A 27750-nucleotide genomic window follows, 5' to 3' on the forward strand; every position below is an offset into this window, starting at 1 on the left:
ATCAGGCAGACGTACCAATCACACAAAATGGCTTTTGAGTGATGGTTATCTCTGAGGGTGTACAGGGATGTCAAGTAAGTAACTGGTTTGAGAGTGACAGGTGTGTCCTGCAGAGGAAGTGACATCAAGCAGACAAGCAGCTCTTGACTGACAGACATCGCCTGCAGAACAGAAGATGCTAGCAATGAGCCATTTGAAATGGCACATTCACAGTTACTGGTGGACAGCCTATTTCACATTTTTCCCCTCCCCTCCCCTCCTTAGTCTCTTGCTGGATCTTTTTACACTGAAAGCAAACCAGCAAAGTTTGTCTGAAGGACTCCCTGTATCAGACCAACAACATTTGAGGCAGCATGGCCTGTTTGTGCGCTGGCCTGGTCCCTATAGGGGCTCACATGCTGGTCTGCTCCATGCAGCAGGTCCAGTCGCTCACCTCTTCCTTTGGTGGAGAAGGAAAGCAGCTGGAGCCCACAGAGGGGGGCAGCCTGCCCATGCTGCCTCCAGGGACCAAGAGGGATGACTGAGGGGTGCTGGAGGGAAGTTATTCCTCCCCACAGTCACTCCCCTCCCCCCCATACCCAGATGCTTCTCCCACTCCCAAGTGGCAATAACAGCACATCACCCCCATTTTTAATACCCAGCTGCAGCAGCAGAGTTCCCAGGGCAGAAGGAAGAGTTCAGCAGCTGCTGCCAGGGGTGCATGTGTGAGAGTGTGCACGTGCACATACACATTTGGTTAGCAGGAAGTGTCTTCAGATCAGGATCTGGGCCCTACAGCTGCCAAGATTAGACCAACATGAAATAGACCATAATGCAGGAGTCTCATCCCTGGGTGTCTTCCCAAGACCTTTTCCTGCCAGCATTGCCACTCAGTTGGGTTGCCCTGCAGAGTCATCTGAACAACATGGGGAGACAGTATCTGGCTGTGGGGAGCAGATTTAGACTCCCTCTTGCTTTACTTCAAGCTCAGTTCAACAACAGCACCCTCTTCATGTATTTCTTCCTAGACTTTCCCACAGTTTTACAGATGATTTTGGAGTGCCCAAATTCATGCACTTACCAGCCAGGCTTGCAAAGGTCTCAAGCATCAAAACTTCATCTGGCAGCACATATTCTACTCAGCTCTGAAGACTGGGCCTCTGAAAAAATTGTCAGCCATAGAAAATTTTGCCCTCACTGGTGCTTATTTTCATCAACTGTCTTCTTTCACCTCCACTGCCTCTTATAGCATACCCATAGTATAATTATGATCACTAAATTTGGGAAAAGGTCCATAGTAACAGTGGCATCATATTTAACTTTCACCAAATGCATCTCAAATGGTTAACTCAAATCATCCTGCTCTACCTAGCTTAAAGAGGCTGTTATGGATGTAGAAATACTGACAGTCTAGAAGCCTAACTAGTCAGCAGGGTAGCAGGCAGTGCAATTTTATGCCTCCTGTTGTTTAATATCACTGTGCTCCTCTGCAGTCTCGCAACCAGGCCATAAACTGAATAGAACAGTCCTGTCCCTTTCATACTTGACATATCCCAAAGTGCTGTAAAATAATTGGTTGTAAAAAAAATGGTTGGTACACTGACTGTGTAGGTGAATTCAGCAACAATTATTCTTACAGCAATAACTCAGCCTGGCACATTCAGATATTTTTTGCTGAAAGACAGGACTCTGGGGTTAAAGATGTTGTCTTGAAGAACACCCTGAAATCTTCAGCTCCCTTCATAACAGCACTGTCAGCCTGCAGTCAGGACTCAGCCCCATGCCTCTTCTAACAGGATAGCCATGACCTGAGCCTTCACCTTTGTGTATGGGTGTCAAATCTCCTGTTCCTCAAAAGACAAGGCTACCAGCCAACACTTGGTTGCGTGACATTACAAATACTGTTAGAACCCAAGAAGAATTCAGCCTTTATGATCCCTAGTCAGACAGCTATAAATCAGGGAAAATCTTTCTGACATTTGATGTAAGCAAGGAGTACATTGGGTGCACTGGCTGCAAACCATTTGGCAATAAAGACTCCAGTGGTAGCCAGAGACCAGGGAGGAAATATCAACCAGCCCATCATTTACAGTGGAGCACACCAGGTCCCTCACAAGTGTACTCCTTCAATGGCAGCAGCATCGAAGGGATCAACTTGAACAGATGGGTCGTCCCCCTTTCAAGGGCTCTGTTGAGAGGTCTGAGTTGCAGAAAACCTCAGAGACCAGCTGAGATCACATCTGAGGCTGGTGAGGCTACATCTGGAGTACTGTATCCAGTTTTGGGCTCCCCAGTACAAGAAATACATGGACATATTGGATGACATATCACTAAGATGATTGAGGGATTGAAGCACCTGACATAAGAAGAGAGGATGAGGGATCTGGGACTCTGGAGGAGAGAAGCCAGACAGGTTGTGGAATCTCCATCCTTGGATATATTCAAAACCCAACAGGACATGGCCCTGATCAACCTGCTCTAGCTGACCTTGCTTGAGCAGTGGGTTGGACTAGACAATCTCCAGAGGTCCCTTCCAACCTCAACTATTCTGTGTGATTCTGAGAGCGTGGCATTTGTTTAGATCCAACACCCCAGCAAGCCTGGCCTGTTAATGCATTAGCAACCCTCATCTGCTAATTAATACACATCATCTCCAAAGGATCTGAATTTTAGTTTCTCCCTCTATAGGTTACTGCTGCTCTAAATGTCATCTTCTCAACATTTTAACTATTGTGGCATCTGGCTATTTAACTGGCTGCCTTGAGATTTTCTTAAAGTTCCTGCTATCATGGTTTCTGAGCACCTAATCATTTACTGTATGACCTATGATGTAACCAGCAGAAATCTCCTGCTGTTGCCCTAGCAGCACCATGGCTCCAAGTAAATCTGCTCATTTTCTGAGCAGTGGCTCTGTAGAACTCATTTTATGGTTCAAATGAAAAAGAAAGGAGAGAGGTAAAAAGGCAAAATGTGTTAATGCAGTACATACAGGTTTCTGGAAACAATGTGGCACCAAACCTGGCAGACAGAAAACCAGCCTTCCAGCCACGAGGCCAACTTGAAATGCTTATTTATTCACAAAGCACATTTCTGTAAGTCCACAGGACCTGACAGGGAAGAACCAGTGAAGATGAATAATGCATTCTGGCTAGCAGTACTATCAGCTCAACCTTCCACTTGAGCAATTTGCTCTTCCTTCAGCCTCCACAGGCTGCTCCTGGACCTCCTTGCAAGCTTCAGGGACCTTTGAGCAACTATTTGAAGAGTCAGAGAGGGCAGAGGGCATGTTTTTGTAAAAATTAAAAGGAAAAGAGCCTCCCCAGGTTCTGTAGGGGTAACAAGGAGGGGAAGGCACAGATGGAACATTACTTTGTGGTGCAGATAATTGCATGTTCCCATCTGCTTGGGGATACTGTCAGGCCCTATGCCACACATTTACCTGGTTAGTTGTGGCACTACTGATACTCAGATATGAGGAGCCACAAATACAAGGTAGCAAAGGTCCTGTAGGTTTGGTAGGGTCTGTGCACAAAGCCCCAGGAAGGATCTAGTGGGCCATTAGGTTCACTGGCTGTTTACCAGCAAGTGACTGAGCATCTGCTCAAACCACAAGGGCTCTCTTTCTACCAGACTCTGAAACCATCACCTTCTTCCTGAAAGTACTTACAGACTTGGAGGTCATGTTCCTGCTGTCACTGAACTGGCCCCAGCTATTGTTGGGGGCCACTCCTTCCTGTAACACGTGCCCTTGCAGGGAACCAGATGCCTGTTCCTGCCTGCGGAGCGAGGTCCCTCCCAAGCTCCTTCCCTTAGTTGCCGCTAGTAGCCCAGTGTCCCCTCTTGTTTCCTCACTCTCCCAAGCCATAATCAGACTCTTTCTGTCTATGGATGAAGGCCCAACAATCTCTTTCCTGCTGCTAATGATCCCCCACAGGGTCTATCTAGCTGCTCCTTGCAGATATGCTCTGTCCTTGAAGATATGTCTGTCCCACTCATCCAGGTCCTGACCTGTCCTTGTGGGCCAGCTGGAGAACAGATCACAAGCACTTGGGGGAATGAAGCCACTTTTCTCACCCAGTCTCTGGACAATGTCTAATCCCCCCACCAGTGTCCTTTTGGGTACCATCATAAAGGCTTTGTACCCTTCACTGAACTCACCTTTTCACTGTGCGCAGCAGCGTGGAGCGAGCCTCATTGTGGAAGGTGATGATGAGGCTCGTAGCTGGCAAGTCTGTGTCATAGCGTACAGAGGTGCACCTGCAACATGGGGGAGGAAAAGCATAAACCAAACACCTCCTTGCAGCAGTCACTGGGGCAATGTGCCTAGAATTTCTGAAGTAGGAGAAAATAATATGCCAAAAACAGTGCAGCGGAGATGCAGCAAGGAAGGCCTTGGCAGCTCCTGCACAAAGATCAGTGGAGTTAAATAGAACAATGAGATAGAAGACTGGTGCCTGTTCAAAGGCAAAGTTTGGCAGTCCTGATACCTAAACTCAAAGCAGCATGCTGAGGAGAATGTGTGTTTGCATGGAGGACAAAGATTCATCATGGATTCTATTCCCTGGATTTGCCAGCAATTCATGTAAAATCATTTCTTCATGCATAGGACATGCACACACTAAGGGATGCATGGAGCTTGTAGATTCAGGCATTGGTGTATAAAGGCTTTACAGGAGAGGAAAATGCTATCTAGTACTGTGACCTGCATTAGAGAGGTGCTCAGGCTCAGTGGCTTCTCTTTTGAATGCTAACACCTCTGCTGGCAATGAAAACAATTCCTTCTCGCCTGGCTTTGTAATGTTAGGTATATCCATTCATTCACGCATTCAGAACCATGGATAACTCAGGATCAGCCTGCACCAGGGCTTCTTTCAGCCTTGTGGAGAAGAAGGATTCTGGGAGGAGAACTCCCGGACTTGCATCCTGGATTCAGTTCAGGTAAATACTAGGAATGGCAGACTCGGGCTGATGATGTCCTCCAGACTCTGCCTTCTTGTTAACTTTCAGCCAGTGACAAATAGCAATCAGTCTGCACTCATTCCCTGTCTGATCAAGAATCCATCCCTGGAATTGTGACCTGGTATTAACTGCCCAAGGCCACACTTAGACTGAATCAGTTCCGGGAGGGAATACAATTCATTTCTCATGACTTTATAACCACTATTTTACTTCCACATTTACTATTTTTTATGACTATTACTAAACTGTTACTTTTTTTTTTTTTTTTTATAACCACATTCAATCCTACTGTTTTATGACTATTCTAAGCTATTAATATTTTTCATTGCAATATTTTATTAAGGGGAGAGCAGCATCTTACTGCAATTCTCAAACATATAAAGAAGCCTCAATAAAGGCCAAAGAGGAAAGCTTGAGACCAGGCACGAGGCATATCACATTTATTATTGCTTCAAAATAACTCCATGACTTAGAAACAATAAAACCTATTAAGGCAACAGGAATTGGAAAAGCAGAAGAAGTTGGTGTATGTGTTATCTGGGGAGGAGATCCCAAGATCTCAGCATTACTACAGCATCACAGAGGACAAGAAAGAAGTTTGTGCTTGAAAGTTGGGTCTCTTTCTTTTGGATCAAGGAACACCTACGTGCTGTGTCAAAAGGAGCTTGTAGGATGTCAACTCAAGTATGCCCAAGCTCTGTCTGTATGCTGGAGAAAAGTGATGTGTTAGTGACCTGTTGACCCCCCTAGTCCTTAAACTCAGGACCAGGTCAATTCATGACACAAGGAAGGGCTTTCTCAAACCACATATAACTGGTACCAGCTCTGAGCCATCCTAGCATCCATTCCAAGATTGCTACAAGACAAGGTATTCAAACACAGTTCCCCCACTCCCACACTGCTACCCCTGCAAAGGGGAGGAACATGGGAATAGATTTATCTGCTCTGATTATCTGCTCAAAGTCTCCCCATTGCTAAAGGGAATCCTTGCAAAACTAGGGCCTGTAATGGCTGTACCTTTCCAGGAAATCATATACATGTTGTTCTTCAGACTAAGACTGTGCACTGCAGTGTGAGTACACAGATGGGGCTTTTCACAAGTGTGCTCTGCGTGCTACTGCAGATCACAGGTCAAAATAAATTATAATACACCTTTGAAAGGGGTGTTTTTTAGGTCAGAACATGACAGCAGGTTAACAGAAAACAGCAGTTCTGCATGGCAGGGAGAGTTGTCAGTAACATAGGACATGGCACTGCTCCAAGTCACTAGCGAGCCAATCTCAAGTGCTCTGCTGGGCGGACAGGAGCACGAGACTTTCATCTCACAACCAAAGTCCCAACTGCTTGCATTCACAAAGCACCCTGATGGTTGTCAGCGCTGGCAGGCTCACAAAGCTTCATTTCTCCTGACATCCCTTCACAGTTCCAGTCAAGTTAGATGACAGGTTTCCCATTTCCAGCAGCTGTGAGGCATTGCTGTACAATGCTAGGTAGGGTCTATGTTCCAGCCCAGACAGATCACCATTTCAGACATGGTTAGTGTGCTCCTATTTTTTCTCCATTCAAGTAGGCTGTTTTACACTATACTATCACCATGAAACCTACAGTTTTCAAGGTACAGTGTTATCCTTCCAGGTGAAATGTGCTACAGAAATTACAAGATAATTACACGAGCACTACTAGCAATTTAAGGATAAATTTAGTCAGCAGAATAAATTCACCCCCGGTGAAACAAGGGCAGAGCGATGAGCGCTTTGCAAGCCATGAAATATTCACTGCATGAATATTAAAATCATGTTAGTTTCATCCCTACCTCAGCAGCACTCATCCAAACTGTAACGCTCAGGACAGAAAGAATGCACCAAATAGGCTGCAGAGAGCCCAGGCTTCTGCTGAGAAGCACAGCAGCTAAAGCAAGGCTGCAACAACTATGCAACTTGCAGGCCAGGCCAGAGGACACTGAAAATCCACGAGTGAGAGAGGAGTTCTGCAGAAAACAGCTGCCAGTCGAGCAATTTGATCTGCAATAGAGGGGATGTGCTGCAACTCAAAAGCTGAAATAATAAGCCATTGCTAGGCTGGGAGAAGAGAATGCTAGAAAAGCAACAAGGTGGGGCTGAATTAGTCAGGGATCTCTTTGCACATCTGAGACCCTTCCAGATTAACCGTGAAACAAAGTGAAGCAATGGACTGAGCCTGCCAAAGAAAAACCCAAACTGCCCTTCCTTAACATTGCAGAACAACACAGGAGGCCACTGGACTCCCTATGCCAAGCAGTGGCTGGGGCTTGGACCAAACAAGGCCTGTGTGGTACCTGTAATGCCTGGTGTCCCGAATGGGCCGATCGCTGCTGAGTCTATCGCTCTCTAGCTGATTAAAAGCATGTTGGCGGTAGGGGTCTTCTCCGGCCTTCAGCAGCTTTGAAGACAAGTAAGCCTTTTCGTCAAAACCCCTCCAGCTGTTCTTCTCTCCTTGGGGAGCCCTTGTCATCTAGAGCAGAGAGAAGCATCAGCATCAGGGAGAGCAGCTGACTTGTTTAGACACTCATAATAAGCTCAGACACATGTACATCAAGGCAGGCCAATTGCCACAAGTCTGGAAGAGACTCAGGTAGTGGAGGAAGGCAGGACAGGCAAGGACTTGGAATGGAAAGCAGGAAACCCTCACAGAAGTAATGTTATAATCGCCCTCTCCCAGGAAAATTACAGGCCTTGCTCTCCCCACCGACTCAGCTTGGGATAAAAACTGTTTTGCTGATAGCACAGATGGAGCCAAATTCTCTTCAGCATTTGTTATACACGACATGCTAGACTGCAGGCATTTGGAAACCCTTCCAGGCAACATGGGTTTGAAAGCAGCCTTCAACCAGTGTTGAAATACATTGAGGAAAAACAGTTTCAGCCTTTTGTTAACAACTATCACATACAAACATAGGCACAGCTGATTTTACAGGTCCCAGCTGTGCCTTGCCCAGCTTTGGCCAGTCTCACACAAGAAGTCCATGACAGAGTTGAAAACTGCATGTGATTGTCCCCAGTCCCAGGAAAGACCTTGAACAACTGGCCTATCCTTTCTCTTCTCCCTGAAGACTTCTTGATCATCCTGCTTCTGTGTATTTTCCACATTTCTTTAGCTTTCTTTCAAAGGCTACAGAGTCAGTGCAACACCAACACTCAAAAACCATTGATTAGAGCCCCTGGGAGGGAGGAAAGTCACATTTCTAGCCCCACTGAACTCTATTAGAATTCCGATTTTGGTTGGAAACAACCTAAAATCAGTAAAATACTTGCTATAAAATAATTAGGATTATTTATACAATAAAAGTAGTTCAACCAGAACAAATCATCTATGGCAGCAGTTTGCCAGACTAAATCATGCAAGAGCCATAAAATGCCCTCAGCCTTGTATGAAGGAGTGCTGGAGCTCTCTGAAACTGCTGGAAAGATCAGATTCTGGCACAGTTATACCTCAATCCAAAGTGCGAGACAATCCCCCAACCCTGAGATCCTTCTGTGTAAAATAGTTAGGATTCCCTCTAATATTAGGCTTGATTATGTTTCTCTCTGCTATAAGGCTCCTTTTAGGAGTTTTGGAGGACAAGAGACCATAGACTGGTCCCCACTATCACACAAGGTTGCTTGAGCTGAATTGCTATCTTAATGGGGTGTGAAACAACTCAGAGCCCTAGTGCCATAGCAAATTCCTGAAGAAGGAGAATATTTAGAAGAAGAAATATCTCTGCAGCTTTCCCTGAGAAGTGCTACTCGGTAGTTCAGACAGTTCTAAGAGAGTTAGACAGTTGGGTAAGGTGATGGCAGATGAAATTCAGTGTAGACAAGTGCAAGGTAATGAACATTAGAAGAAATAGATTGAACTACTCATGCACAGTGATGGATTCTAAATTAACTGTGACCACTCAAGTTAAGGCTCTGAGTGTCACTGCGGACAGCTCAATGAAACCCTGTGCTCAGTCCGCAGAGGTGGAAAATATAGCAGATAGAGTGCATTGAGAATAGGACAGAGAAAATTGAAACTATTATAAATGCTATTATATGAAATCAATGATAACTCAGCAGTCATAGTCAGAGTGCAAGTTTTGTCAAACCAATCTCTGGAAGGATCCAGCACAAAAAGGAAAGGTACAGAAGTTATTGAGGGATAAAGAGAAAATTAAAGATAAGGACTATTTAATTTGGAGAGAAAATGAATGAAGAGAAAAAAAATGAAAGAGGCTCAGAAAATTGTGCTACTACAGCCAAAGTCAGCCTGATGCTCAAATTTCCCTTTCTCATAATATAAAATTAAGGAAAATGTCTTTTCATAAGAAAAAAAAACCCACAGCATTTTCAGCACAAAGAAAATTATTCAAACAAGCATAATTAAACTGCCGCATATGGATTCACTCTAGTTTAAGATTCACAGAGATAATATTTTAGGCAAATATTTTACCTTTTTTCTTTCTCTCCAAAGAGAGAGAGCCCTGCTGTATTTCAGTGGAGGATGGAGTCCTGCTTCCTTCCACTTGCAGTAACTGCTGCTACAGGACTGAATTTTCTCTTCAGTTAGCTGGATTCAGACGACTACTCCATATCTGTATGGCTGGTTTCATATCCTGCTTCTTAAATTCTCCCTTGAGATTGTGTTTTCAGTAGTAGGAGGAACCTTTTTAGTATCCCTAAAAACTGAAATGTTTTTCTCCTTTTTTAATTTATATTAAAAAATTCAAACTTAAGCTTCCATTTCTCTTCTTTCTCCTGCCCTAGGAAACAACACTGATTTGTTGCAAAAGCGCAGCTCATTCTGTGACTTTAAATATTTTGCAGTCACTCACTTGCGCTTTGCTGGCTATTCTGTCTTCCAAGTCCCAGGTAACTAACAGCTGCTTGTGGTTTATATTGCCATGAACATTGTGCAGAGTGCTGGAAGCAGCAACAAACCTTTAAGAACCATTTTGCCAGGACCCGCAGGGGCTGGGGGCTCCCCGTCCCTCGCAGCCAGGGCCCATCCCACCGCCCCAGGGGATCAGGGCAGCTGGGGCAGCCTGGGGGGCACCCAGCCCCGGGCCAGGCTGAAATGGGGTCTGGGCAAGGACAGGGTCGAGACCCAGGAGTGGGCAGGGAGGCTGGGAGCACCCTCAGGGCTTGGACATGTTTAAACTTAAACTACTATACCTGATTCATCTGGATAGTACGGCTCTCACATTATCACTTTTTAAAAATTGAGTTATAAGTAAAGAAGACTAGAAATTAATTTTCACTTAAGAACATTTCTCATTTTTATCTCGATCAATATCTCTTCATGCTCTCTTTAAATGAGGAAAAAAGGAGGATTCAAGGATTTTATAGTTCAGACAGTCTAACTTCAATTCCCAGAAAGACACACTAACAGATAATCAAACAAACTATCTGTGAGCACCTAGACGATAACAAAGTCATAAATAAAAGCCAACTAAGATTCATTAAGGCTGTGTCATATCAGACCAACCTAATTTTCTTCTATGACAGGACAAGCAGTCTTAAGGATGTGAAAAGCAGTAAATATGACACATTATGACTTTGGTAAGGCTTTTGAGACAGTCTCATAGACATTCTCATTAGCAAGCTAGAGAAAAAGTAGTCTAGATGAAAATACTGTAGAATAGGTTGGAAATCTCAGATTTCCAATCAGAAAACTGGATGGAAAGCCATAGTCAGAGCAGAGCTACCAACTGTTCACTATCAGAAGAGAGAGGCTATGGTGAATGCAGGTCTTCAAGGTTTTTTCTGGATCCAGCACTATTCAGCATTTTCATAAATGGCTTGGATGTTGAGATAGAGAGCATGTTTATTAAATCCACAGGAAATCCAGGAAGAACATCAGACACAGTGGAGAACAGAATTAGAATTCAAAATTATCTCAACACAAAAATTGTCTGAAAACAATAAATGCAATTCAATAAAGGCACCACAAACTACTACAGTTCAGCAGGACTGCACTAATCTAAAACACTGAAGAAACAGCAAAGTAGCAACTCTGCAGAAAAGCCCTAGGTGTTACAGCTCATGAAACAACGCAACAGCAAAGTCTGATACTGAGAGGTCAGCAAACATCATACTTAGTGGAGCCCACACTGCTACAAAGAAGCCTGGCAAAGTGAACATGAAAAAAATATTTAAGGATAGACTTGTATCAGACTCCTTCCTGGAATTTAGATGTTTGACTATAGGACATTTATCACTTAATTCAAAACATACTTGTCAGGAGCTGCACCGGTTTTCTATGAAACAGTAGCTAGTTCCCTGCCAAACCAACTGCAGTGAGCAGGCTGACTTCCACCCCTCCTTCCCCTCCCTTCACATTAACACCTCTCAGTTCAGGAAGAAGTCAATATAAGCACATATGAGCTTTGGCTATATTTAAGGCACAGTATGTGCAGCTGAGTGCAGAGGTGAGAATTTTATCAAATCACTAGGACATCTCATACCCTACAGCTCTCTAGGTAGCTGCACACCCTATATCCCCAACACTTTAGGCTGGAACTACTAGTGAGACTTACGGGAGCAGAAGTGCCCAGTTCCTTCTGACTGATGCTCTGTGATAGATCAAAAAAATTTACTACATAAAACCTGAAGTAAAGATGAATAGGCACTGGAAATTTGAGTGTCTAGACTAGGGATTAGCAAAACTGTTTGCATAAACTGAAGTTTGACCCAAACATTGCCGAGACCTCCAACAAAATTCACATACCAACATTTCAAGAAATATTGTAAATGTTTTTCTAATCTCATTTCACCATTTCTCATTTTCACGTACAAATTATTTTCAGCCTTTCAGTGAGAAGACTGAGCTGCTCTTCTGATGTTGAAAGCATGTACTTATTTGCGTTTCAACATGGTTCAAGAGATCATCAACTATTTAAGTGGTTAAATTAATGTCATAAACAAGGGATTAAGGAAAAAGAATTAATACCATGCATGTTCGTGGAAATTTGAGCGCCTCATTTCTCGACTATCAGAGATGCTCCTCTAGGCTTGATCACTAGTAAGATAACAAGGCTATAATATAGATAGTGCCATTCACCTCAGCATACTGTCAGTGTCTGTCAACAGACACAGGCATGTCAGCTCCAAACATGAGAAAACAGCCACTAAAATTGGAGCAGTTCGGGAACTCAGGGTCCCAAGATATTTTTTGTGGCAGCAGGTTGGTGAAATTCAAAAAGGATAACCGTATTTCAAGGGTTGTGAGATATCATTACTTAACATGAGTAAGGTGTGCAAAACAAATGCAAGTGCAATTAATCATTTTACAGTTAGTGGAAGGTTAATCCAGCAGCATTTTTACATGATAGGATGTACACTTTGCAGATCTTACATATCTCTATTACGGGTGTTTGTACAACCGAATAAATGGAGCAGGGGCTTCCATGCTTCTCTTTTTTGTTTTAAGCTCATTTTCATGATTGTACCAGCTCTGTTGAATCCCAGTACAGAAAAGCATCAATCACACACCTACACCAATAAGTGTTTTTTCAAGGAAGAACAGGACTGGCGTAATTGATATTCTTTTCCTATATAAATGAATACAAACACAAACAAAGCCAGGGAGCAACCACCCCACCAAACCTCCCTCCCCCCCAAAAGCCTTCCTTTTGATTTATTCCATCATCCTGCAATGGCAGACAGACCAACCTCACGCACCAGCCATCACTGTGCATGGGGATGCTATGGAGACACTTGCTGCCTAGTGCTGCCCTGCAAAGGTTGCCAATCCAGCTTCCCCAGCTTCAAGAAAGGCAGGCAATAAAAACCTACAGTTGTAGCCCTCTCTTTTGTGTGCCAGGGTCTTGTTCACCCCTTCAGGAGCTTTGTCAACTTTGCTGCAAAAGAATCAGGAGAGGTTCGACATGCTGTTTCTTCCCTTTGGTCTCTGTAAACTATATCCTGGCACATGTATGGACTCTGAACAGCACACAGCACAGAAGGTCAGGACTGAGAGCTGTAGCAGCTCCCAAGAAAGTCCCTAGAGATCCTGCTTCCCCTGGAAGTAAGCTCCTGTTGATGGGCTGAACCTGCAAGATGTCTTGAACATCTGTTGCTGACACCAGTTTTTTGGAGGATGCATTGTAATCCCAGTTGGGTTTATGAATCCCAGTGTGCACGTGGCTCTTGTTATGTCTCATGAAAGAATCCATATATTTCTCGGAAAAATTATACAAAATACTTCAAGAGCAGAGGCAGTGCCTGACAGCATGGGACCTATTTTATTCATGCTTTGTTTAACCATGTAAAGCATTTTAAATGTGGTTTGGGAACTCTGCTCTTATGAAATGTTAATAAAAATTACCACAGTTAAATAGAACCATCTCTGTTCTTAGATAAGTGCAAATGCTGACAAAGGGGCTCAAAGATTGAATCAAATATTTTGTTTGTAGGTTGCACAAATTGAAAGTAACACAATGGAAGCAGTAAAGCAACTTGAATCGATTAGGTCACATGCCAGCTAGTCGATCATGAGAGGTTTTTTACTTACATCAGCTCTGGACTATCTTGAGGCCTGCTGCCAGTTCCAGAACAGGGCTGGAGAGATCAGTGGTGGGTCCCCAGTGGAGGTTATTTTCAATGCCCCCCAGGAAGAGGCTGCGGCTGGCAAGCTGCTGTTGCCAGCTCATGAGGTGTCTCCAGAGTCTGTGGAGAACAGAGCTGTAGCTACTTGATACTCTGTCCCAAGTGACAGTGGGAGTGAGAAGCAGGGAAAGTCTGCTGGGGCTTGCTTTCCAGCATCGCCACTTGTTCAAGGTGCCTCTTTACCTCCCTGTTCTTTTCTACTGTCTCCTGGCTTATTGCCTTTTGTGCATGCAAAGGTCTTTCTCTGCTGCTATGCAGAACTGCATCTCCATTATCTTCTGTTTTAACCCAAGAAATCCTTTTCTCTCCTATATGTCCCAGTCTGATGGCCAGGAAGCCGCAGGATTCCATCAAGAATTTCTTATTTTGTTCTGCTCTTCTCCCCTCATAGTTTTGTCAGACACTGACCTGTTGACAAGAAAAATGTCCTCAAGCGTCTGGCCCTGAGCAGGTAGAAATCCTGCATGAAGCAAGAAAAGAGAAGCAGTTATTTTTCTCTGTTTAGTTTCCATAGCAATGTTCCCCACACCCATCAATTTTTGGATGCTACTCTCAGAGCCTCCTCCAAGAACTGAGACATAGAAGACGGCATGGCATTTTTCATGCTTTTGCCTGCAGTCTGGATGCAGTGAAAGTCATGTTCTCCTATGCTGCTCATCACAAGCAGCCAGCTCTCATGGGTTACTGGTGTGAAGGATTTCAAAATGGGATGTTACTTACTGGTCACATCAGGGGGTTGATAGACAGGGCTTGGCCACTGCCTTTCAAGTAAGTTTGCCATGGTTTGGCAGGCTGGTCTTTTGAGCAGTTTGGGGAAGAAAGTAGGCAATACAAGAAAGATAAACAAGTGCAATGCATGGAAAATTTAGAGAGGGAGCGGTTTAAAAAATAAATGCAAGGATAATTAAATAACTTCCTCTGCAGCCAGCCTTAAAATAATGGAAGGAGCAAACATGTGCCTCACCAGGAAGCAAAGAAAGAAAGTACTTGTATAGGAAGGTTAAAAAGGATCAAGAAAACATTCTATGCTATTCTCCATAATGGTCCTACCACATGATTTTCACAACTTCTCTGCTTTATAACTTTTTAGCAATGACAGAACATTTCTGCACTCAGAATCCTATGGCTAACACTAAAATAAGTAGTGAGGTTGTGTGAGAGAAAGATGTCTTGGATACTTTTACACAGCTGGAATGCTGTATTTTCTACTTGGAAAAGGTCTCACATGATACACTTTACAACAGCTTGAAACCTGCTTCATAAAATGCTTCATACTTGGTTTGGACAGCTCTCATGCACTTGCCTCCTTGTAATTCATTGAACCAGGAAGGGGAATAGAGGGAGGGGCACACAGCAAGGAGAAGGGATGAAGAGGGATAGGGGATAGTAGAATAGCGACTGAGATGGAAGGAATTATTTGATTCCAACATTTGTTAGGGTTACATTACTTTGGACCAGGATACCACTGTGATCTTTCTTTTGAAACTGTAAGAATTCAGAAGCAGAGGCAAAGAAGGAACACTAGGAAAGAGGGATTGTTTTGTGATGGGCTGAGCAACAGTTTACCTAGCCAAGATGAGAGAACCTTTAAAGCGTGCACAGCAAGGCTGGGATTAAGAGATTCAGCTGGTTTCCACTTTGAGTATATGGCATAGGTGCTAATAGACCAGGAAAACTACTGGCTCATTGACTCCAAATATGGCAGTATCCAGTGCATGCCAAGAGAAAAAAACATGGATGATCCAGCACAATGTGCAATTCATATTTATAACGAAGATGAATAAAGCAAGTTGAGAGATAAATGCTCACCAGCTGATGTGTCATCTGTAGGATCCCAAGAACCCTCATCTGAGGGGCCGGCCAGCCAGAGGAAGAATAGGTTGGCCAATAACAGATCATTTCTTCAGAAGAATAAAATGTTGCTTTTCAGTGCCTTTTTTAGTATGAAAGATGCGTGTGGACATACTCGTCAAGATATTTAGTCCTCTAGAAAACAAAGAATGACATTTACAGGACAGAGCTCCTGGTTTTCAGCAATTTCAGCTTCCACGAGTACACTCAGCCACAAGGTATCTGTCAGGAGATCTATCACAAGCTGTGATTCTCAGATAGCTTCACACAGCGCTACCCTCATCCGGCTTCTCAGAATATGGAGAGGTAGCGTCCGTCCTACTACAGTCCCAGCTACTTGCTTTCGTATCTAAGAACTTACAGTCTAGCTTCTAGGGAGACCAGCATCTGATGATCTTACTTGGCCATCTCTTTAGTGACTCTGTAGGGAAACATCCTGGTCCTGCATGTCCTTGTCCACAGGGGGGAAGGGAAACACTTCTTGATCACTTTGTTCAGGTCCCCAAGGCAAGGTGGTTCACTGTGAATGCCAACATTGGCAATAGGCTTTTAAATGCTCATTCACAAGAGGGTAGTGATGTGTGGTCACCACAACCCCAGAGCAATGGAGGAGGCACTCATTCTTAAAGGTATGCAAAGCAATATGGGATGACAGCCAGAGATCTACCAAAAGTACACAAGCACCAGCACAAAAGCACATATCAGCAGGCATCACTTGGCAGATACGGTTCGAAAGAGCATGGGGCACTTGCTGCCATGCCAGATACATGAGCTCAGCATCACACTGCATGCAAACAAGTCACTTCCTCATGCAGTGACTGGCCTCAGCATGAGCTAACCCTCTCCCAAACCCATGTAGATTAGCAGTCTATGCATAAATCATGCCAGCTTGGATTCCCCTCTGGATATGGTCCACAGTTCACATTTGTCCTGATGTATACTCATTGTAGAATGATAATCTCCGAAGTAGGAATTTGTTATATAACCTCACATGTGACAGCTACATTTTACTATCCCTATCATGCTTTACTGCTGGGCAAGACAGACTTTCCCCTCCACATAACAGGGGACAACCTCTGTGAAGTATGTGCATCTTTGACACAGCTATGAGACCCTCAAACATGCCTTGAGAAGTTACCAGGGGCTCAATCCTGCAAGGTTGTCTGGCCCAGCTGCTCAGAGGCAGGAAGACATCATCCATAACTGCAGGGAGTATGAGACTCAGTGTCCTGAGACATCCTTTTAGTCTTTTGTTTTTAGGAGTGTTGAATAAAGCAAAGCAGTGGAAGCCAAAGAGCTTCAAGGATATTTGCCTGAGGGCACTCCCATCCGAACAGTTCAGAGGAAATAAAGCTGCTCAGAACCATGGAAATCCAGGCCCCAGATGAGGTGAAGCAATTGCCAAGGCCTATTTGTTCCCTGGGTTTGAACTGTAATGCGCACAGATGTCCATTGTGCAAAACTGGAAATTTATATTACAACTTTTTTTAATATATTTATATGACATTCCCATACACTGCTTTTATATAAAAACCCACATGTCCAGACACACACCCATCTGGCTTCTATGTTCATTTGACCTTCATCCCATTCCTTGGAGTAGAGCCATTTTTGCCCCTATTTGATAAATTCTTGTCATAAAATGAAGGTTGCCATTTCTGCTGGTAGAAATCCTTGCACTTCTGTATTTCTCTCTAGAGGAGAACAATGTGGAGAAAATGCTGAATCATACAGTGAGGGAAAGTCTTCAGAATTACTGAGTACCAGCATGAAAGAAGAGTCAGTTTGCAGGGCTGTTTTTGCCTGAAACAGCACTTGTTTTCCAAACATAACTCTCTCTATCCATACATAACCATGACAACATCTGGTTGCAGGGAGAGAAGATTGACACGAAAGTAAACCCCAGGGATAAGTAAGGGAGTAGGCAGTTGACACAAGCACCCCCACCAAAACGACAGCATTGTCAGAAGGAGATCCCAAGGGGGAGCAGGCAGCAGAGCGCCTTCAGGAAATGAACATTTTGGACAGAGAAGTGATGGTCACATGGAGAGGAAGCTGTCTGCATTCAGACATCTGTCCAGTATCACATAGCAAACCTCCTTCGCAAAAGCCATCTAGGTTACTTAATGTATATAAGAGTACTTCTCTGCTAAAGGTTATACATATATAATTTGTAAAAGAGTATTTTGCAGTCCTTCAGAGTAAAAGAGATGCTATGGAATGCTGCATTTTTTCCTCTGGAAAAATACCCTAGTCTTTATTAACATGTAAATATGTTAAACATGCTCCTGATGTCCAAGTGATTTTGAAGAAGGCAGTTTCTTTCAAATTAAGATAAAAGAATTAGAAGAATGTTTTGTTATTTTTTTTCTAAGTGTAAGTTGTTCAGTGGCCATATAGACATTACCTGAACCCTGATTTATGGCATCTCATCCTATATCAGGATTTAGATGACATGCTCTTGATTACCTGGTAACGCATATGAAGCCAATAAGACAGTTCAAATGAGTGGGCTAGGCCTTCATTACAAACATCAGTCACCTAAATTGTTTTTCTCTATGCCCATGCCCCCACCTACACTGTCTGCACCGACACAGCGTATGTATGTGCCTTCTATGCTGATGTACTAATCTATTCCCTTTGAACTCAAGTGACATACATTCAGCCTTTTCCTTCCAGTGAATCACAACTGTCTAGATTGACAGATGCATCCACAGCTATTTTTGCAGGAGAGAAAGCAAGATCAGACCTGATAAGCTGTGTAAGGGGCAGCTTAGTGGTATTCCCCAGGCCAACAAAAGGTAGAAGTCAAGTGACGGGGACAACACGAGGCACAGAAAAAGCAGTTGAATTTCTGAGGAAAACAAACATCTGAAGAAGTCAGTACGGGTTTTGCACATGTTGCGCACCTCAAGTCAAGAGGGGAGATGAAGCTACACTAGCCACCAGCTTTCCACAAAGAAAATACAGTGCAAAGCTTAAGAATATAACCTATATCTCAAATGTTACAACCGCACTGTCCAGAATTTTAACTGTGCTATTAAATTTCCCTAGGACAGCAGTCACAAAGGGGTAGTACAAGTTTTATGTGGAAAAACCCCTTGTGCATTCAAAATATCATTGCAGTTTTAGCATTATTCCAGAAACTGTAACTAAAACTTCCACTTCCATACTACTTGTCTAGAAAACTCTATGAAGAAGTCTCCCCAGCAGTGAAACCAAGGGATTAACTATTTACAAACAGAAAACCTCCAACGGTTTAAAAATAAATAAAAGTGTTGCTTTCCTGCAGCATCTCAGTCTGAACTCCCACACTAGCTGGGTGCTTCTTGCTAATGCAGTCAGCAAGCAACTAGTTACCTAAGAGTTGAGCAGAGGTCAGCTAGCACTCAGGAGCTGACACTGCTCACCCAAAGCACTACAATATTTAATTATATTAAGCTTGGGGCTCATTTTCTTCGTCTTCAAGACCACACCGCAAGGGCTTTTTGTTAAGGCTAGAGAAAGGAAGATAAAGTACATTTTTAATTGTTCATTCTGAAGAGTCAAGGCTTTAAAACAGAGTTTAGAAGATAAAGAATCAAATAGTGCGGTTTGCAACTAGCTTGTATTCACACTCCTCAGAAATACTGTGCACATGCACTGCTGAGATGGGAAGACAAGGGAGCATTTTGCACCCTCACCAGGGACAAACTCAGCCCCATGGCTGTACATGCAAATTTATCCCCAGGTTCCAGCAGGGCAAGAATTTTCCCTCATATTAATACTTCCTGGGGGGGGGGGGGTCTGGCTGCACAGTCTTAATATTTTGAAGGTTACCATGTTCTGCACCAACCATCTCCTCTCCCCACTTTAGATCAACCACTAGAGAGATTTTGTTACAGCCTGTCACAGACAGTTACGCCAGCAAGCGGGAAGCACAACATGCCCTGCAAATTGAGCAGAGTGGCAGACTGACCTCAGGAAGCCAGTCTCCTGCCTTTGCTCCGGCTGGGGGTACTGTGCTGTTTCTAGAGGCTGGCCCATAGACCCAGTCTAATAACAGCCTGCCAAGAGCTTGTCTTCCCAGGAAATAACACCTGGGTAGGACATGACCTTGAGGAGTCATGTAATTTACCACAATGCTCCACAGGGCTCTTCCTCACATCAGCTTTTGAACATCTCACAGAATGGCTCTTGGCAGGACCCATCGGTTGGGAATTAGCCAGAGCAGATACTAAAATATAACTCGCCTGTAAACCAACAGCAAAATTTGTGTTTAAGAGCGAGAATTCTTATAAATCCTCAAGCCACCATTGAATTATGGTCTGATTTCTTAGAGAAGCTCAGGAACAACCTTCAGCTCAGAAGGCAAAGGCTTGCATTTTGGAGGTTTGAAGCCATAAGGTCTATCCCCATGGGTTGTACTAGCGATAATGTTGATGGTCCATATGCACCCCACATTTATTACCAAAACAATTCCTTCTGCACAAGGCCTTGTTCACTCAGATGTGTTCTCTGCCATGCACTTAGCTTTGTGGCACACAACATATTCCTCTAACTGAAAAAACTCATTCTGTTTGTCAGTGAATATTTGAGAATATCAGGCCATTGGCATTTTGTTTGGAAGTCAAATGAAATTCAGCTGAACTGATTGAATTTTTCACTTACTGCATTGCTCCAATTCCAGGACTCAGCAATCAATTTGAACTGACAAGACCCTCGGAGCTGTGCTCTGCTCCTGCCTGGGTCTCCATTTGCAAAGGCATAAACTTCACCTCCCCCATAGCAAATTTAATCAAGGATGGTGCATACCAATGAATAATCATGCAATGGGCTCATATATGACTGTCAAATATGAAAAACCCCTGTGCTACATTGTGCAGGCCTCTGTCATTTTAGACTTCAATCACATTATTAATAGAGGCCTCCTCAACAGCCTCTCTGCTCTGCCGTTTAAACTTCGTCAGTTAGGAAAGAGTTGGGCATATAAGGAAGGGCAGAACCACTGAGTCAGGCATCACAAAAAGTGTACATCTGATGGAGCCTTGAAATATACTCTGGGCAGGTATGTCCAGAAATACTCATGGAATCACACAACTCTCTCAGCACATAAAGTACTATGATCCCCCACGTGTCCACTTGTCTCATTCTGTAGATACAAACTGCAGCAAAATAAACTAGATGATTGCAGTGACCAGCACGGATCTTAAAAATCCATTACTCTCAATACCCACCCAATACAAAGGCAGCCATAATCTGCCTCTACACATACAGTGCTCATAATTCTGTTGTGAGTCTCATAAGATCATCTTAAAGCTGCAACTCCTGGGTTATGTTGTTATGAGAAATTATGGTTTCTTTTGAAAGAATCATTTTTTGCCTTAATAGTTGCAGAACAGAAAAAAGTGAACACCAAGAGATTCAAAACCCAGAAGGCAGAAATAAAGACAAGACATTCTTCAAATTGCACTAATCTTGTAATGCTTGAATATTTGTGGTCAACAGTAACACAGCTACAGAAACCTTGGGCTATAGCTGCTTTTGGCTTGGCTAAATCATGGATTTGGCCCGGCAAAGTTTGAGAATCCCTATTTTTGTGCATGTTTATTAAAAGATATGCCTTTGGTATTTTGGTCCACATATTCAGCTAGTGAGTTTTTGCCCAAATCTAATTTTCAGAAAGCTCCCAGGAGCACAGCAGCCAAATTCCACTTTCATCAGCACAACACAGACTGCAGTCCCAACACCCTCACTTCACTACAGCTGTCTGGCTCACAATCCGTCACCAACTCAGTGCTTGGGCAGCAGTTTCCTACAAATAAGTTCTCAAACCAAAGATTCACACATCTCAATAAAAATGTGGGTGCCTGTTTCCAGTATCTGGGGCTGCAGCCTCAACCTATGGCTTCCCAAAAGAAAGAGGTATTGTGTGAGTATAGCCAATACTGCCACTGAACAGGGTTTTCCCTTCTTCTTAGGCTTTGCCAGATCCATTTTTTTAAATTCTCTTATTTCAAAATAGGGCAGCTGAGAATAAACCCTTGAACTGGGTGAACTCTGTTCACTTATTTGGGCAATGTAACAGTCTAGCTATCACCCAGTGCCTAGGAGCACCAAACAGGTGAATTTTTCACCACTTTAATTTATTTCAAAGAGAACACAGCTCCAAAAAGCCACCAGTGTTGTGATGGTCACAGAACCTTGCCTGGGCCTTCAGAAACCTTCCTAAATATGAAGGAAAAATAAAAATGAGATGTATTCAATCCTATCATGCTCCATGAAAATCATGCAGTTATTCATGAGGATGAGCTCTGCTGAGCAAAGTCTCCCTTCTCCTCTCCTCAGTTACACAGAGCAACGTGAAACACAGACATTTTGTCTGTATTCAGAAGAATATAATGTAAAATCTAAATATGTTGCAAAGTACTAGCAAAATCCTGGCCCAGTGGCACAATTCCCAGTGATCTCAGCAGGAAAGGATTTCAGCCCCTACAGAAAATATGAACAGAGAGAAAAATCACACCCTGTGCTAACTGGGGCTCCAGTTTTCCCCCATCTTGCACTATCATTCACACCCAGATTTTATAACACGTGACTGTATAATCTATTGAAAATATCAAGCTACTTACCACATTAAGCTTTCCCTTTTTTCAAATCTTTATTTGCCCTAGAAAATGAATTGTGTTAGAAACCATTCTGAGTATGTTGTTAAATAGCCCTCATTACACAGAATACAAATAATGTATCAATTTCTAGCTGATGGAGGTGAGCTAAAGGTTAAACACAATGCAGCTCATTAAAGCCATTGAGTTTCAATCGCAGCTCATTTTTCCCCAGATAGACAAAGCTGTAGACATTTCTAGCTCATTCTTGTAGGGTTTTAGTGTTGCTAGCACAAGAAGGGAACATGAAGGTGAACAAACATGAACAAAGGAAACGTGCTGACAGGTTTGTTCAAAGTAGGTTTAAAAGTCATAAAACAAACAACAGAGCTCTGGTTACAAGCATGGGGACAAACAGTAAAGATATCACATTTAATTAAAAAAAAAAACACCAGAAAACCAACCACCAAAAAACTTTAAAGAACTGTTACATAAGGAACAAGAAGAGGGAGGCCTGTCCTTAAATGAGAAAAGGAGAGAGTGAAAGAGGCATTTGCCTGTAACTGTGTGTTACACAGTATGGAACAAGCATTTCTTACTATATTCGATAAGGTGCAAAAGGCGTTTTAAATAATGAATTCAAATCTGGCAGGACTGTGGACCCACACCATCCAATGGATTTATCCTGCATATCCTATTTCAGGAAGCCTATACATACCACAGCTGAAGGTGGTCTGAACAGCAACAAGCTACACTTCAATGAAGAGCAAAACTCTGTAGCACAGCAGCATCTCCTACTAAATAAAATGGATTTAATAGTTCAAAGTGGCATGTGGAATTTTATGTTTGATTAGCACAAAGGCAGCTGCCACTGAGACCTCTGCAGGCACAGGGTGTGAACCAGAGTGTGCAGAGCAACTCTCATGCCCATTGAATAACCCACACTGCTCAGGATTCAGCCGGTTGCTGAAATGCATTTTTCAGTCTTTACCTGTAATTAACAGAGGCTTAAAAAATATGAGTTATCCTGACTGTCTGAAGGCAGTGATGAGAGATGTCCTGAACTTCTACAGCAACACATTCTTCAAGATTTTTTCTTCTTTAGATGAGGGGAACTTCACTGTCTGTCAATATATAATTTACTTCATACAAATCTCTCCCTCAGCCCTCTCCAAATCAATACTAGAAGGTGTATTTAGGTTGTAGAGTTGAATACTCAGCACTAAGGACAATCCCGAATTACAGGTGTCAGTGCAAGGCTAATTTTACCATGCACGTCTACTGTAAGCACTAAATGACATGACCACACACAATTACATGTTAGCATGTGCCCTGATCCATGAGACTGAATTTCCTGGAGTTCAGTTATCATTTCTTCCCCTGCTTCTTCAGTCATACGCAAAGTAGAACAGAAACAAGCAGCATGCCAAACGCATCCAAATCAAGTCCCCCGTGATATCTCACTTAGTAGCTTCAATTAATTCAAGGCCAGAAATGGCAGTCAGGAAGGATCAGCCTGCCACTTGATCCCTGAGGGGAGCCAGAGCAGTAGTAAGCCAGAGAAGTCCTTGCATTAAAAGGGGCAGCTTCCTTTTCACATGCACACTGTGCTACACTCCTTTTAGGATCATCCCCCGAAGGAGTGGTGCAGGGAAACAGGATCTCTTTTTCTAGGCAGCATCTGGATGGGGCACCAACTCTGGCAAACGCTAGTCTATTCTCTTCTCTTCTTCAAAGCCATGTCCTCTCAGTATGGGTTTCCTTCTCTCCCAAACATCAGCCTCCACAATCATTGTGGGGCTTCCACCCAACTCCATAATTGTCCTGGTGGAAGATTCTCCCTCTCTCTCCTCTATTGCCCAGTCCTGCCACACTTCCCTGGAGATGCTTCTGGAGCGGGAGAGGACTATCTGAATTACCATGATACCCTATGCATTATGAGCATTTTGGAAGATCTAGCTGTATCTCAGCCAGAAACTCAAAATGCTCTGCTCTTAGGAGCTCCTCTCCTACTTCACTAATTTTAAAGGAACAATGACACGCCCATGACAGAGTGAAAACAGACAACTAGAATGTAAAACAAAGCAAAAAGCAGAACCACACCACACGCGACAGAACACCAAGAGTAAAAAGCTGAGCTCCCTTTGCCTGTCTTCCTGGGCCTGGTTCCAGACCTATTTTTGAATGTCCTGGAAGCTGCAAGAGATACACCATGTGCAAATTGGATTCAAGTCTTCTCCAACTAGTCAAAGCCCCCCACAAAATACTACAAGTCCTGACAGTGATCAAAGTACTCTAAAGCTTGAAATGCAGGCTATTCCAACACCCATCCCGTAATCACCTGCTTCTGCTCAGCCTCAGCTCAGTGCTGCAAAGTAGCACCTGGCCCCTCATCTCTCAGTACCAGGGGCAGAAGAGATCAGGCAATGGCAGACATTCACCAACAGCCTGCAACCCCTCCTAGCCTGCCTCAAGCAGAGGGAGCAGTAGCTATCTCAAACCCACTACTATTTTCCTTTACAGCTTCATTTCTGTCTCTGATTTCGTGTGCAACGACCAGGACACAGGCTATAAGCCCAAATCTGCAATTGATACAGAGATCTGTCTGCTTTCTCAGATGTTTGTTACCATAGCAATACCACAGTAATTTTAAGTTTGTTTTGTTGCTTTTGTTTTTTTTAAAGCTAGGTTCTCATCCAGTGCAAACAAAGCTACTTCCCAGTTATGTGAGAAGGAAATTAATACTCAGTGTGCTGCAAACACTGCAGGGCCTGCTCACTGGGAAGAGGGGTGCTGTGAGGAAACAGTCAGCTCCTACCTCCGCCCCGATGTGATCACAGGGCTCTGCCCACTTCATTCACTGGAGCCATTTTTGGCACCTTCACAGTGTCATTACTGGTCCTCTCTGATGAGGACCAAGCTACTGTTCCTCATCACCTCCACACAGGGTTCTTGGGATTAACTTTTCTTCATAGCGAAGACAATCAAAGTTGTTTTGAGCTACTACATCCACTTCCAACTTTTCCCCTAAACAGCTCAGCCAAAGGGGGCCTGCAAAATGGGAACAAACCATGTAAAGTCAACTTTTCCTTCATTGTTAACATGTACTTCAAGGGTCTGGTATTAATCTACAGATGCCTAAATACAGTTAGCATGAGGATGCCATCCGGAACTGCTCTGTCAACGTAGTGGCTAACACCTTGGTTTTCAATATGTGCTTCACAGGCTGCTCCAAGGGATCAGTGAAAATAAGATGAAATAAACCCAGAAATTCACCCCCCCCCAAGTAACTAACTGTGACCAGGTTCAGACTTAAGGGCATGCAAGAGAGAACCCTTTCAACAGCAGAAAGAAAGGTGTCCTTTTGCAAGAAGATTTTTAAAGAGCCAAATGCTTGGAATATTCAGGTAATCCTGAAAGGCTGAACCTTTAACAGACAACTCCCCAACTCAGTGGAAAAGAAGAACAGGCTAGCAACACATTCTTCATTAGAAACTAGTAGCTAAGAAACAATAGAAAATTGTCTCACAGGGTCAAATCTTTATAATGTATATTCATCATAAAACAGAGCACCTTTGCACACATATCCTTCTTTTTTTGATTTGCTAGAACCATACACCATCCACTTCTGTATGCCTGGTTCACAGAGGATAACTCTCTGGTTCCTACAAATAAATAGTCTTTAAATGAAAGCAGTAGAGGTTTGTATTGCAATGCTATAGGCTTGGGGTTGAAATACATCAGCCATTCAGAACAGGATAGGTAATTTTGTTAAACAAAAGTAGAAACCTTTCAAAAAGGTACCTTTCAAAAGCCCACTGACCTTTAATTATAGATTAGGGAAGAAATCATGTTTCCCTTTGCAGAAAAGCAAACTTCTTCAGCAAAAGCATAATGGTACTGCGTGATGGGCTACTCCAAAAATGGCTGCTTAGAGAGAGACAACTGACACAGACCATGCAATTTAGAGAAGGCAATGTAACAGTAAATTTTATCTCTGCATTAACCAGTTTTTTGTAATTCATGTCCAACCATGTAAGGTCTCAAATGTGATGATAGGTGTTGAGGGAAAAGAGCTACCTATCTCAAGCAGGGTTGGTATCTTGGGAACCCTGAAACTAAGAGTCTCACAGGTTGAGGTACTACAGCTTCACTTAGCCATCTCTTATACTATAAATCACAAGCACATGCTCATTTGTTGCAGTTTTAATCTATAGAGTTGAAAGCGCTCCAAAGTTTTTGCTGGTAGAGCCTCCCTGCTGAGGGAGGTCAGTGCAAGCACCCCCCTCTCCCAACTTGGCCACTGAGGGACAGAGTGGCAGGGCCAGGCTCAAGGGGGCAGAAGCAGCAGGAGCTGTGCCTGCTCCATGGCTCTGTGAGATAGGTCCTGAACAGCTTCAAAAGCTATGAAGCTTAGCTGGCAGCCAAATAGGGATCAAACCCAGCAGTTCCAGTTCCTGTTCCCTCCAGCTCAACCATGAGAGGGCTCTTCCATCTCTATTTCTCATGCCCTAAGGAGACAGCATCACGATGGCGAGCCAGTCACATTGCAGCACACCAGATAGTTTAGAGACTTAACAATTCTGATCTGATTTCAGATTTGTCTGTATAGCATTGTCTGTAGACTTGTATCAAACAATTAATTTGAGGACAAGCGTAAGAGGTGACAGAGGAAAACCACTTTTCCTCAGGGATCACAGACAGGACCTGGTAGAGACCAACCTGGACTTTGTTCCTCTTGGTCCCCTCTCCTGCTTCCAAAAACCCCTCACTCCTCTGACATCCCTCAGTCTCTTAACCCAGTTATTGGAAGATGCCCCCCCAGAGACCACTCAAAAGCTAGCAGAACCCTCATTTCCTGCCCGTAGTGCACTGTACTGGCCCAGACCCTGCCTCTCTTCACAGCCCAAAAGGGAGGTGGTACCCAGAGGCAAGGAAATAGGAGCATCTTGTGTACACAGATGAAGTGAATGTCCCACAAGACAGCTGGGAAGGCTGATTTCTCCTGTGTTTCCTGACCTCCCAGCCACTATTCCCCACTGGTAACACTCAAAATCTGGAGGCACAGTTCTTTATAGTAACCTGCAGAGCAAAATATAACAGCATCTTTGCAGAGCAAGAGGAGCAGTTAAGAAGCACTCCCAGGCTTTTAAATCAAGTATTCTTGCTTCTTTCAGCAAACTACCAGAACTTCTTCCAGCTGCATGGCCTCAGCAAGATCTTTGGAGAACACGATTAAGGATGTTCACAAGGCTACAGTAACATCTTGCAGAGCACTGGAGAAGTAATTAACACCTCTTTTCCATCTCAGCTCAAAGAAAGAACTGCTTCATAAAACACCTACTTCAAAATCTACCTAAGCCCTTCATCTTAGAGACCCTGCAAACCTCAGATCCAAAGTGTTTATTTTAATTAACTGCTTCCATTCGCCATTAGGACATAAAAGATTTAGATTCACCAGGTTTTTGTTTTGTTTTTTAAAGGAAAAAATTGTCCTACAATTAAAAGCAGATAACGGTGTTCTCTGCCTGGCAACAGCCATTTTAAACTCCTATTTTTATCCTCTTTGGAGACAGTGAGGCAATTTTTCATTACTCATATCTTAAAGAATAAACTTTTCTAGTTAGAGTTTAATCAATTAATCCTCAGTGCCATACATGAGATTTCACATAGAGGAAATCCAATAAGCTATGGATTGTCAGTAAATTCTTATCTATTTTAAATTACTGGTCCATAACTCTCGTCCTCATGATTAAAAATAAAACAAACAA

The 27750-nt window shown here is 43.3% G+C and overlaps 1 protein-coding gene across 2 annotated transcripts in view; it reads right to left on the bottom strand.

Moving 5' to 3' along the window:
• Nucleotides 1-27750, bottom strand: part of GALNT16 (polypeptide N-acetylgalactosaminyltransferase 16) — a 73807-nt gene that overhangs the window by 31364 nt on the left and 14693 nt on the right. For both annotated transcript variants that reach the window (XR_010884020.1, XM_013959555.2), the window contains exons 2-3: nucleotides 7253-7428; nucleotides 4138-4236 (exon numbers count right to left, since the gene is read on the bottom strand). Coding sequence is in view for 1 of the 2 variants with exons in the window: in XM_013959555.2 (XP_013815009.2) it covers nucleotides 4138-4236; nucleotides 7253-7428 (275 nt within the window). In the remaining variant the exon portion in view is untranslated. The remainder of the gene's footprint in view (nucleotides 1-4137; nucleotides 4237-7252; nucleotides 7429-27750) is intronic.

This window comes from Apteryx mantelli, chromosome 4 (assembly GCF_036417845.1).
Source record: "Apteryx mantelli isolate bAptMan1 chromosome 4, bAptMan1.hap1, whole genome shotgun sequence".
Taxonomy (NCBI): domain Eukaryota; kingdom Metazoa; phylum Chordata; class Aves; order Apterygiformes; family Apterygidae; genus Apteryx; species Apteryx mantelli.